This window comes from Oryctolagus cuniculus, chromosome 4 (genome assembly GCF_051225735.1).
Source record: "Oryctolagus cuniculus isolate XC-2025 breed Fujian yellow rabbit chromosome 4, ASM5122573v1, whole genome shotgun sequence".
Lineage (NCBI taxonomy): Eukaryota > Metazoa > Chordata > Mammalia > Lagomorpha > Leporidae > Oryctolagus > Oryctolagus cuniculus.
Window position 1 is genome coordinate 174,061,127 of NC_142870.1, and position 13,337 is coordinate 174,074,463.

Genomic DNA, 13,337 nt, shown 5'->3' on the forward strand with positions numbered 1-13,337 from the left:
CCTCGGCCCGCCCTCGCCCACCCTACAGGCCCACTGCGGCCCGTCCTCGCCCACCCCACAGGCTCGCCCTCGCCCACCCCACAGGCCCACCGCGGCCCGCCCTCGTCCACCCCACAGGCTCACCCTCGCTCACCCCACAGGCCCACCTCGGCCCGCCCTCGCCCACCACACAGGCTCGCCCTCGCCCACGCCACAGGCCCACCGCGGCCCGCCCTCGTCCACCCCACAGGCTCACCCTCGCCCACCCCACAGGCCCACCGCGGCCCGCCCTCGCCCACCCCACAGGCTCGCCCTCGCCCACGCCACAGGCCCACCGCGGCCCGCCCTCGCCCACCCCACATGCGCACCGCAGCCTGTCCTCGCCCACCCCACAGGCCCGTCCTCGCCCACCCCACAGGCCCACCGCGGCCCGCCCTCGCCCACCCCACAGGCTCGCCCTCGCCCACCCCACAGGCCCACCGCGGCCCGCCCTCGCCCACCCCACAGGCTCGCCCTCGCCCACGCCACAGGCCCACCGCGGCCCGCGCTCGCCCACCCCACAGGCCCACCGCGACCCGCCCTCGCCCACCCCACATGCCCTCCGCGGCCCACGCTCGCCCACGCCACAGGCTCGCCCTTGCCCACCCCACAGGCTCACCGCGGCCTCACCCACCCCACAGGCCCACCACGGCCCGCCCTCGCCCACCCCACAGGCCCACGCTCGCCCACCCCACAGGCTCGCCCTCGCCCACCCCGGCTCGGGCGCTGGGCCCCACGCCGCACCCCCGCGGGCCCTGCGCGCCCCTCCCCACAGCACTCGCGCCGGGTTCCTGGCACCGCTCTCGCGTGCCGGGACCCCCACCCTCCACGCACCGCCTCCGCCGGGACCCCGCGCCCGCTCCCCCCACGGGCGGCGGAGGCCGGTCCGGGCTGGGACACACCCACCCGCCCGCCCTCCTCTCCGCCCTCGCTCCCCGCTCCCCGGCGCCCGCCGCCCGCGCCCGCTTCCCGCGGCGCCGGGCCTCCCGCTCCGCCTCCCCGAGCGCGGCTCTCCCGGGCGCGGCTCCGGGGTTCATGGTGACGAGGCGGCGGCGGCTCCAGCCCAGCGGCGGCGGCGGGAGCGGGGGCGCGGGCCCGGGCCGCCTCTTGCGGAGCGCGGGGCCGGGCGGCGGGCGCGCCCAGGCGGCGGCGGCTGCGAGCGCCCCCGCGCGCCCCCCGCGCCGCGGCCCCGCGCGCCTGGCTTGCGGGGGGCCGGGCCTGCGGGCGGCCGCCGCGCCGCGCACCCATGGACGGCCCGGCCATCATCACCCAGGTGACCAACCCCAAGGAGGACGAGGGCCGGCTGCCCGGCGCGGGCGAGAAAGGTGAGGAGGAGCGCTGGGCCGGCTGCGGCCGCGGGCCGGGGGCGTGGGCACCCTCGCGCCGGCTCGGGCCTGCGGGAGGGGGCGCCCCGGGCCGGGCGGGTGCGTGGGTGTGGGGTGCGCCCGCGGAGCCGGCGTGAGTGTGCATGTGCGGGAGCCGGCAGAGAAGTTGGGAGAGTGTGTGCCCTGGCAGGTGTCCCGTGTGCACCTACCGGGAGGCGGGGAGCGGGCTGTGCACCTGCCTGCCCCTGGGTGAGTGTGGACACCTCCGGCGGTGTGTGCGCGCCCACCAGACTGTGCGCGCTCGGGGCAGAGTTGTGTGTGTGCGCGCGGGCAGGTGGGCGTCGTGTCCCTGCGCCGGGGGGATGTGTGTCCCAGGCAGGCCCCGTGTCCCCGTGGGCTCAGCTTGAGTGTGTGCTGAGCCACCACCGTCGCAGGCCCACTGGCCTGTTGGAAGGACTTGCAAGGCCTGGGGCTCCCGGGGCCCTTCGAGGGCCCCGCTGTAAGGGGCACGGGAGGCGCCCACAGGGTGCTAGGAGGGCCCCTGGCTTGCTTTGACACTTTGACACTTTGGCCCTGAAGTTCCCCTCCGCTTCCTTCCCCTGCCCTCTGCCCTCAGAGACTCTGTGTCCCCTCTCCTGAGCGCCCAGCTGGCTGTCTAGGGAGGACTGAGGTTCTGGCTTGCTCTGGGGTCTGCCGCTCACTTCCAGCACTGTGACTGAGGTCGGGCAGCCCCGGAGCTCTGTCCCCTCTCCAGGCCCAGCCCCGGGCAGCTCTGTCCCCTCTCCAGGCCCAGCCCCGGGCAGCTCTGTCCCCTCTCCTGGGAGCTCTGTCTCCTCTCCTGAGTGCCCAGCCCCGGGCAGCTCTGTCCCCTCTCCAGGCCCAGCCCCGGGCAGCTCTGTCCCCTCTCCCAGGAGCTCTGTCCCCTCTCCTGGGAGCTCTGTGCCCTCTGCAGGCCCAGCCCCGGGCAGCTCCGTCCCCTCTGCAGGCCCAGCCCCGGGCAGCTCTGTCCTCTCTCCCAGGAGCTCCGTCCCCTCTCCAGGCCCAGCCCCGGGCAGCTCCGTCCCCTCTCCAGGCCCAGCCCGACTTGGTCACAGCTTTGGGACAGCCTCAGGGCTCTCCTTGGGCTGCCAGCCTTGCTGTTCCAGTGAGGGGTGCAGCCTGGCTGGGAAGTGGGGTGGGGGTGGAGGAACACTCTCCTCCCTCCAAGCAGGGGCGGCTGGGCGAGCCCACCAGGAAAATGGAAAAATCCAGCGACAGCTTCGGATGGGGGATTTCTCAGGCTGTTGTAGACTGTAAACGTCCTATGGGCCTACGGACTGGCAGTGGTGTTTGGAAAATAAAGAATTCAAACTGCCAGGCCTTCCTCTGTGCCTTACAAATGGGCTTTAGAAACACTGCAGGAAGGCGCCCTGGTCGAGTCCCTGTCTCCCTGGGGCCTGGCCTTCCTGCCGTGGGCGCTGGGGCTGATGGGGCCCCTCAGGGAGGGGTGAGTGGGAGGCTGCTCCCCGGAGCTCCCGTAGAGCGCCCGTGTGCCGCCTTCCCAGAGAGGATCCGCAGCTCGGGCTGGGACAGGGGGGCGACAGCAGGGCAGCTTCCTCAGAGCCCCCTCCTCCTGCCCCTGCCACCTGCCGTGCACACAGGCTTCGCCAGAGCTGCTCCGGCTGCAAAGGCGGTGCACACAGACTCCCCCCCCCCAAGAGCCAGACCAGGCGTGCACCGCAGGCCGCGCTTGTTCTGCTCCACTTGTTGACGTTTCTTTCAGCGCCCGAATCCATACCTGGAACGGCCAACTTTGTTTTCCAGTGTCAGACTGGTTGTTTGTTAACTGATTAGAGGAATTCCTTACCTGCTCTGGGGGCGGGGCGGCTGGCTGGGAGTCGGTCAAGTCCTGCTGAACTTACTTCTTCACGCTAACAGAAGTGGGGGATAACCTTGGCTGTGGGCAGTGTGGCAGAAATGTTGGCGTCTCCTCAGATTCCTAATCCGCTGAAAAGGGTCAGCAGTGTTCCAGTTTAGGCTCATGTCTCCAGATAGGCACAGTATGCCTTACGTAATTTTCATTTAAGGCAAACATTTAATCACTTTGTTTTTAAATACTGGGCCTAGAATGTTCTAAGTTTTTGTAATGGGGAAAAAATGCCAATTTAAAATGTTTGCTTTCGGCATTTGTCCTGCAAAATCGGAATAAAATGACTGCCTGTTGAGTTTGATGTGCTGGTTACAAGACACGGTGTTCCGTAGTGTTTCCTGGTTCTCCAGGGCGTCAGTGTCCCACACACCTCGCTCTAGGTATAGAGCGACAAGTCTGCCTCGACCTAGCCCGCCGGCGGTCGCGCAAGGGCTGCGAGTGGTTGGTTGATGGTGTAAAGATGTGGACACAGGTTCACTGTAGGTTTAACGTAGCCCAGCTTGCTCTCTGGAAAGCCTTCTTACCAATCCATGGGAGGTCAGACGGTGCCGTGGAAAAGTAGCAGAAAACACGAGCAACAGAGCTGTGGAGGGGGAATCCGCTCGGGCGATGCCGGGCGTCCCGCGCGGGGCAGCTTGGCTGAGCACTTACGTGACTGCCGACATTTGAGGTTGATGGAAGTGGGGAAACGGTTGCTTTCAGCAGACAGGTGAGGACAGACTTCTTAGAGTAATCCAGGGCACAGGAGGGGTGCGCTGGGCTACAGGTGGCAGAAACGCAGCCTCAGAGCAGCTGCAGCTGGTAGTTCGGAGGTGGGCTGCTCCTGGCTGTGGCCGACGCCAGGCCCAGCAGCACTGCGTTCTCTGCATTCCCCGTGTGTCGTAACCGGCTGCCACCCTCCAAGCCCACAGCCGCCCTCCAGACAGGGAACACGGTGCTGCTGTAGCTGCCCCTTGACCTGGAAAGCAGAAACCTAGGGACCACCTACCAAACCTGGCTGTTTCTTGATCGACCAGAACTGGGTCACATGGCCGTCCCTAGCTGTGAGCGTCTGGGAGGAAAGCGGATTTCCAGCTGTTCCTGCCTTTTGGCGGGCGGCAGGAAGGGAGATTGGAAATGAGTGGGAGGGGTTTTGGTTCAGCCAGTCCACCGTGTTGGCCACGCTTTGAGAGCTCCAGTTCTACTTTAAGTTTGGTCCTAGAGAATCGTCTTTGTTTGTGCTGAAAGACGCACACTCAAGGATTTTCCCTGAAGGCTCATCACTTGCGGTAGCCAAACCAGAGCCGGCGTGGGGCAGGTGCTCAGCTGGTGGCTGGTCCTGCCCGTTGGAATGCCTGCACCAGCGTTGCCGTGTCTGGGTTCCAGCCCACTTCTGCTTCTGAGTGCGGCTCCCAGGGCACGCGGTGGCTCAGCTAGCTGGCTCCCTGCCACTCACGTGGGGACCAGGGCTGAGATCCTGGCTGCCAGCTTTGGCCTGGCCCCGACCAGCCTGTTTGGGACAATTGCACTGTGGCCCAATGGGTAGGATCCCCTCTCCCTCTCTGCCTCTTGAAGAAAGGAATTACATATTGCAGGTTTTAGAAAAGAATACTGCAGGCCGGCGCCGCGGCTCACTAGGCTAATCCTCCGCCTAGCGGCGCCGGCACACCGGGTTCTAGTCCCGGTCGGGGCGCCGGATTCTGTCCCGGTTGCCCCTCTTCCAGGCCAGCCCTCTGCTGTGGCCAGGGAGTGCAGTGGAGGATGGCCCAGGTGCTTGGGCCCTGCACCCACATGGGAGACCAGGAGAAGCACCTGGCTCCTGCCATCGGATCAGCGCGGTGCGCCGGCCGGAGTGGCCATTTGGGGAGTGAACCAACGGAAGGAAGACCTTTCTCTGTCTGTCTCTCTCACTGTCTAACTCTGCCTGTCAAAAAAAAAAAAAAAAAAAAAAAAGAAAGAAAAGAATACTGCAGTACTCCTTTATACAAGTAAATGGAAGCCCGAGTCGTCCCAGTGTCAGCAGGCCAGCGGTCAGACCACGGTGCAGCAGCACCACAGAGTATTGGAAGCTGCTTAATGAGCTGCATTTGGACCAAACATGCTGACACGTGAGTTTCCAAGATGTTTGAAAGGGGGGAAAGAATTCAAAGAATGATATAAACAGTCTGATCCTATCTTTGTAAAAAAATCACACCCTCCTCGAGCTGTACATATGTCTAAAAATACACAAAATTAATGTGGAAGGAAGTAAACCAACAACAGTGATTATCTCTAGGGAGAGGACTGGGGAGGGAAGGGAGGGAGCGTAACCTTTTTGTTTAAATATTAATGAAAACAGACTTGTGTTTTTACCGATGAAAATCACTTTAAAGATTTTTATTTATTTATTTTGAAAGTCAAAGTTACAGAGAGGGAAGACACACACAGAGGTATCTTCCATCTGCTGGTTCACTCCCCAGATGGCCACAGTAGCCAGCACTGGGCCGGTCCGAAGCCGGGAGCCAGGAGCTTCTTCCAGGTTTCCCGTGTGGGTGCAGGGCCCAAGCTCTTGTACCATCTTCTACTGCTTTTCCCAAGCCGTGAGCTGGGAGCTGGATTGGAAGTGGAGCAACTACGCCACAGTGCTGGTCTCCAAATGAAATGTTTTAACTAAAAATTATTTCCCATAATTCTTTGGAAGGAAAGAAATAAGTTGAGGGTTTGAACAATAAGAAAGCAAAAGCAAGAGACCTCAGTTAGAATTCACTATTACCAGCAGCGCAGCAGTGCTGGTAAACACGTCGTTGTTTTGTAAGCTAACAGATGTCCCTGATGCCATCCCTGCAGGCAGCCTTTCGGGGGGAGGGGACGTTTTGACCCCCGTACTGGGTACGCCTCTAAATGTCTGGGACATTGAACCTCAGCAACTTTAACCTTCAGGTTGCTGGCAGAATCCTGACAAAGACGCTTGGAAGCAGTATGTATTCAGAGAACAGGTTTGAAGGCCGTTCAGCGCAGCATCTTAAGACTGCAAAGTAGAAATTGAAAAGTAACAGTGTCAAGTACAGTGAGAGAGCAGCGAGAGAGGCAAGCTCACATCCAGCTGCTGGTGGTGTAAACTTGTACCACCTTTATGGGAAATCACTTTTTACTCACGAGTCAAGATCCTTAAACGTGTCTGATCCAAGAAAATAATTTGATAGATACGCAGGAATGCATTTATGAGGGCTTTCATTGCAGCAAAATCAGAAACAGCCAACTTTAAATAAGTTAAATTGTCGCTCCCCCTCTTCGTGGAGGAATGACACAGGACCCTGCGCTGTTCTTTCGTCTGCTCGGCCCTCCCCGGGTTTGCTGCTGGTTCTTCCCGGGTTGGCTACTATCCCTTCCACCTCCGTGGAAGGGCAGTTCCCCCTGGCCGCATTCCCCACTTCCGCAGGGGAGCGGCACACCGCCGGCCGGCTTTCTCGGGGGCTGCACAGGTGTTCCTTCAGCTAGATGTTCCCCTTAGATGTTCCTGGTGCATGCCGTCTCTCTCTCCTCCTTTATAGTCCTCCTCTGCCAATCCTAACTCGGCTGCCCACACGCCGAGTACGCTGCTCTCCAATCAGGAGCAAGTCCTACAGTTTATTAGCTGAACTAGAGGCAGCTGTGCGGAAGCTGTTTACTTCTCTCCCAGCGCCATATTGTGGGAGAGCAGATGCATAGAATAAGTCTTAATTCCAGTAACTCAGTCTAGTCCAGATTGCTCCCCACATTAAATATAATGGGCATCTACCTACCTATTGATTTGGCCACCAAATAAACCCTTTCTCAGAATTGCCCATCTCTGTGCACTTGATTGAGGTAGAGATGCCGTGTGACTATTTACCAGGCTGCAAGTATGTTTCTGGGTTCATCGATTCTTTTTGCAACTATTTGCCCACTATGTACCAAGCAGTGCTCATCAGCAAATCAGATGAAAATTCCTACCCTCATGGAGTTTATAGTCTGCCTTTAATTGTGATAGCTTCTAGCTCAGGTTTTATTTTGTAGTTTCCAGCTGATGTTATCCTGACACCAAATCTAGCGGAAGAAGGAACATGCATGTCCTCAGTAGGCACACAGATCAGCGTGGCTCTTGTTCCTGTTTCTGAAGTGACCGCTGTCAGGTAGCTGGGTTGCACAGGTCTCCCGGCCTCCTGGGAACCAGAGGACCCCACTGGAACCACAGCTGGGAGTGGGGAGAGCTGGAGACCACGTAGGGATCAACTGTGGCTGAAAGGAGGGCAACCAGATTGCGGGTACCCTAACCCACCACTGTGTTCTGATTGGTGATTTTCATCGACAGAATTCCCGCTGTAAATTGATCATCGTTTACAGCAGCTAGAGTTCACGTCTCATTTAACGTTAAGATTAAAAACACTTCCCCCTAGATTTTATATATAAGAGTACTTAAAATATTCAGCATTTGGAGTGGGCATCGTGGCACAGTGAGCTAAGCTGTGGCTTGCGATGTCTGAGTCTCTGGTCCTGGCTCCTCCACTTTTGATCCAGCTTCCTGCTAATGTGCCTGAGAAGGCAGTGAATATGATGTCCCAGGTACTTTGGTCCTTGCCACAATGTGGGAGACCTGGATGGAGTTCTAGGCTCCTGGCTTCAGTCTGACTTAGCCCTGGCTGTGGTGGGCATTTGGAGAGTGAAACAGTGGATAGAAGATCTCTCTCTCTTTCTCTCTTTCCCCCATCTCTCTCTTATTCGGCCTTTTTACTCACTCACTCAATCTTAAGGAAAATGAAACATTCTGCTCTCAATTCATCTGGATTTTGTTTTGGTAATGTTGTGATATAGGAATTTAATTTTTTCAAAAATGTGTTTATCTGATTTTCTGAATTTTTATGATCAAAAGGGATGGGATTGTGTGGTGGAAAACTGTTTTAAAAGGTAGACATCACAGTCATTTGTGTGCTGGGATGTTTAACACCTCATTGCTTAGAGGGGGTCGGGGACAATTCAGAGCCCAGATTAAGGGAGAACAGAGTTTAAACTTAACCACCAGTTAGCTCTCGGGCTTAGCAAGTCTCTGAGCCTCAACGTTCTCTGTGTAAGGGAGACAGTATCTCCTCCTCAAAGGGTGGTTGTGATAAATAGCACAATCTTTGTAATAAATACCGGATAGTTCCCGGTGCATAATAAAGATGTGTACTAACAACCAATACATTTATTAGTGAGAAAAAAAAAAAAAGACTGGACTTTCTGTTTGGAGACGACTGCAGGCTGGTGGGCCGCTGTGAGACGTCAGGTCCTCTACCGCTCCGCCCCGTTGCCCCAGTGCTGATGTCTCACAGACTGTAGCGCGTGTGGACGTCGATGGTCGAGATGCACAGACTGTAGTGTGTGGACGTGGATGTGGTCGAGATGCACAGACTGTAGCGTGTGTGGACGTCAATGGTCGAGATGCACAGACTGTAGCACGTGTGGACGTCAATGGTCGAGATGCACGGACTGTAGCGTGTGTGGACGTTGATGTCGAGATGCACAGACTGTAGCGTGTGGACGTTGATGTGGTCGAGATTCAGACTGTAGCACGTGTGGACGTCAATGTGGCCAAGATACACAGACTGTAGCGTGTGGACGTCAATGTGGTCGAGATGCACAGACTGTAGCACGTGTGGACGTCGATGTGGTCGAGATGCACAGACTGCAGCGCGTGTGGATGTCGATGTGGTCGAGATGCACAGACTGTAGTGCGTGTGGACGTCGATGTGGTCGAGATGCACAGACTGCAGCGCGTGTGGACGTCGATGTGGTCGAGATGCACAGACTGTAGCACGTGTGGACATTGATGGTCGAGATGCACAGACTGTAGCACGTGTGGACATTGATGGTCGAGATGCACAGACTGTAGCGCGTGTGGACGTTGATGGTCGAGATGCACAGACTGTAGCGTGTGGACGTTGATGTGGTCGAGATGCACAGACTGTAGTGCGTGTGTGGACGTCGATGTGGTCGAGATGCACAGACTGTAGCGTGTGGACGTCGATGTGGTCGAGATGCACAGACTGTAGCACGTGTGGACATTGATGGTCGAGATGCACAGACTGTAGCGTGTGGATGTCGATGGTCGAGATGCACAGACTGTAGTGCGTGTGGACATTGATGGTCGAGATGCACAGACTGTAGCGTGTGTGGATGTCGATGGTCGAGATGCACAGACTGTAGTGCGTGTGGACGTCGATGTGGTCGAGATGCACAGACTGTAGTGCGTGTGGACGTCGATGGTCGAGATGCACAGACTGTAGTGTGTGGACGTCAATGTGGTCGAGATGCACAGACTGTAGCGTGTGGATGTCGATGTGGTCGAGATGCACAGACTGCAGCGTGTGTGGACGTCGATGTGGTCGAGATGCACAGACTGTAGCGTGTGGATGTCGATGTTCGAGATGCACAGACTGTAGTGCGTGTGGGCGTCGATGTGGTCGAGATGCACAGACTGTAGCGTGTGGGCGTCGATGTGGTCGAGATGCACAGACTGTAGCGCGTGTGGACGTCGATGTGGTCGAGATGCACAGACTGCAGCGCGTGTGGATGTCGATGTGGTCGAGATGCACAGACTGTAGCGCGTGTGGACGTTGATGGTCGAGATGCACAGACTGTAGCGCGTGTGGACGTCGATTTGGTCGAGATGCACAGACTGCAGCGCGTGTGGATGTCGATGTTCGAGATGCACAGACTGCAGCGTGTGGGCGTCGATGTGGTCGAGATGCACAGACTGTAGTGCGTGTGGACGTCGATGTGGTCGGGATGCACAGACTGCAGCGTGTGGGCGTCGATGTGGTCGAGATGCACAGACTGTAGCGTGTGGATGTCGATGTGGTCGAGATGCACAGACTGTAGTGTGTGGACGTCGATGTGGTCGAGATGCACAGACTGTAGCGTGTGGATGTCGATGTTCGAGATGCACAGACTGTAGTGCGTGTGGGCGTCGATGTGGTCGAGATGCACAGACTGTAGCGTGTGGGCGTCGATGTGGTCGAGATGCACAGACTGTAGCGCGTGTGGACGTCGATGTGGTCGAGATGCACAGACTGCAGCGCGTGTGGATGTCGATGTGGTCGAGATGCACAGACTGTAGCACGTGTGGACGTCGATGTGGTCGAGATGCACAGACTGTAGCGTGTGTGGATGTCGATGTTCGAGATGCACAGACTGTAGCGTGTGGACGTCGATGTGGTCGAGATGCACAGACTCTAGTGCGTGTGGACGTCGATGTGGTCGAGATGCACAGACTGCAGCGCGTGTGGATGTCGATGTGGTCGAGATGCACAGACTGCAGCGTGTGGGCGTCGATGTGGTCGAGATGCACAGACTGCAGCGTGTGGGCGTCGATGTGGTCGAGATGCACAGACTCTAGTGCGTGTGGACGTCGATGTGGTCGAGATGCACAGACTGCAGCGCGTGTGGATGTCGATGTGGTCGAGATGCACAGACTGTAGCGCGTGTGGGCGTCGATGTGGTCGAGATGCACAGACTGTAGCGCGTGTGGATGTCGATGTGGTCGAGATGCACAGACTGCAGCGCGTGTGGATGTCGATGTGGTCGAGATGCACAGACTGTAGCGCGTGTGGACGTCGATGTGGTCGAGATGCACAGACTGTAGCGCGTGTGGACGTCGATGTGGTCGAGATGCACAGACTGCAGCACGTGTGGACGTTGATGTGGTCGAGATGCACAGACTCTAGTGCGTGTAGACGCCGATGTGGTCGAGATTCAGAAAACTCCCCGCACCAGCAGCTGCTGTGTGGCTGGCTGCCCTCCCAGCCTTGCCCTCCCTCACCCCTCCGCACCGCTAATCCTGCTCCGCTCCTGACACTGTCACCTGGGAATGCCATCTGAGGGGAGTCCAGGGTCCACCTTTTGGAGTTGCCTGTTCTCTCAGCCCAGGTCTCGGGACTTAGCCAGGTGTTGCTTTAGGAACAGCTGTTCTTTTTCATTGCTGAGTAGTACTCCATGACAGGGCCGTGGCACAGCTTGCTTAGCCTGTCGCTCCCTGCAGGACATCTGGGCTGTTTCTAGGTGTGGAGAAATACAGCGGAAGCTGCTGTCCACGTTGGTAGACATGCGTTTATGTGAACAGGGTCTTCCTTTCTCTGCATGAGGGCCCAGGAGAGCAGTTAGTGTGTCACACAGAGTTCGTGTGTGCCTTTTTAAGAAACTGTCCAACTGTTTTCTTGGATAACTGCACAATTTTACATTCCCATCAGCAATATATGAGTGACCCAATTATTCCATATCCTCATATTTGAAGTTGTCATTATTCAATTTACTTATTTAAGGATTATTTATTTCAAAGGCAGAGTGACAGAAAGGAGAGAGAGAGAGAGAGAGAGAGATCCATCTTCCATCTTCTGATTCACTGGGACTGGACCAGACTGAAGCCAGGAGCCAGGAACTCCATCCTAGTCTTGCAGATGAGTGGCAGGGGCCCACTAGTTGGGCCATCTTCTGCCGTCTTCCCAGGTGCGTTAGCAGGAGGCTGGATCTCAAGCAGAGTATCTGACATTCAAGCTGCCCCTCCAGACGGGGATGCCAGCACCCCAGACAGCAGCTCACCCCCGCCCCTGTTTCTTGTACTAGCCGTTCTGATGGATGTAAGGTGGTAGCTCATTTTGGTTTTAATTGCTTTTCCCTAATGACTAATGATGTTGGACATCTTTTTACATTTGCATTTTCCCTCTGAATGTCCTTGGTGAAGTGGCCTGTCATGTCTTTTGTCCATGTCTAATTAAATTTTTTCTCTGTTCTTGAGTTTTCAGAATGCTTTGGGTATTTTACATGTTGACCCCTTATCAGCTTTGTGGTTTTCAGGTATTTCTCCTAGTCTATAGCTTGTCTTTTCTTCCTCTTAACACGGTCTCTGAAAAAAGTTCTTACTTTTGGTAAGGTACAATTTATAATATTTCCTGGTACCGATTGTGCTTTTGGTATCAAGTTTAAGAATTCTGCTAGGAGTGAACCCCAAAGGTTTTTTCTTATACTTTTCTAAAAGTATTGTAGCTTTGCATGTAAGTCCATAATTCATTCTGGGTAGAGACTTGGGGTTCAGTGTTTTGCCTTTGGGAGTCAAGTTGCTTCAACCATGTTGTTGAAAATGCTGCCTGCCTTCCTCCCTTACATTTCTTTCGCATCTTGGTCAAAATCAGGTGGGCTCCTCTGTGTGTATCTGTGTCTGGGTTCTTTATTTTGTTCCACTGAACTGTGTGTCTTTCCCTATGCCTGTGTGACACAGTCCTAAGAATTGTGGTTAAATGATATGTCTTGGCGTGGGATAGACTGATCCCTCCAACCTTTTTTCTTTTTCAAAGTTGTTTCAGCTATTCCATAGCTACCCTATAGTCTGTAGCTACAAACCTACTTTGCTGAAATTTGGTAGCAGTTGAATTAAGCCTGTGTATCAGTTTGAGGAAAACTGCCATTACTACGTTATGTCTTGCATCCATGAACATGGTATGTCTCTCTGTGTATTTGGATCTCTGTTTCTGTCACCAGGACTGCGTGGTGTTCAGTGGACAAGTCTATCGGTGATTGTTATATTTACCTCTAAGTGTTCTTTACTGTTAAGCAGTTGTAAATTGGATTGCATTTTTTAGTGTTCCCATGTTCAGTCCTAGCACATGCAGATACAGTTGATTTTTCTGTGCTTATCTTGTATCTTGTGACCTTGCTGAGTTCACTCACTAGTTGCAAGGGGATTTTTGTAGATTCCTTGGGAGAGGGGTTTAATATAGACAAGCACGTTATCAAAAATAACACAGATTCCATCATTTCTGACTTGTGTTCCTTTCTTTCTTTCTACTTTATTACACTGACCAGAACTTCCAGCAACGTGCTGTGTGACAGCGGTGTGGCTGCACGGCCTCGCCCCCTCCAAGTCTTAGGGGGAAACTGTTTAATCTTTTACCATTGAGGATAAGGCAGCTATAGACTGGTGTTTTTTTTTTTTTTTTTTTTGGAGACTTGTTTATTTATTTTGAAAATCAAGAGTTACAGAGAGAGAGGGAGAGAAACAGAGAGACAGAGACAGAGATCTTCCATCCACTCTTTTACTCCCCAGGTGGCTGCAGTGGCCAGCACAGAGCCAATCCAAA

General features: G+C 55.7%; 1 protein-coding gene across 2 annotated transcripts in view; it reads left to right on the top strand.

The window, feature by feature from the left end:
- Positions 1-989: 989 nt before the first annotated feature.
- CTDSPL (CTD small phosphatase like) overlaps positions 990-13,337 on the top strand; it is a 137,206-nt gene continuing 124,858 nt past the window's right edge. The window contains exon 1 of one of the 2 annotated variants that reach the window (XM_051829256.3): positions 990-1,343. In XM_051829256.3, the coding sequence (XP_051685216.1) occupies positions 1,265-1,343 (79 nt within the window). In that variant the 5' untranslated portion in view covers positions 990-1,264. The remainder of the gene's footprint in view (positions 1,344-13,337) is intronic. The other variant, XM_051829257.3, reaches the window with a different exon arrangement.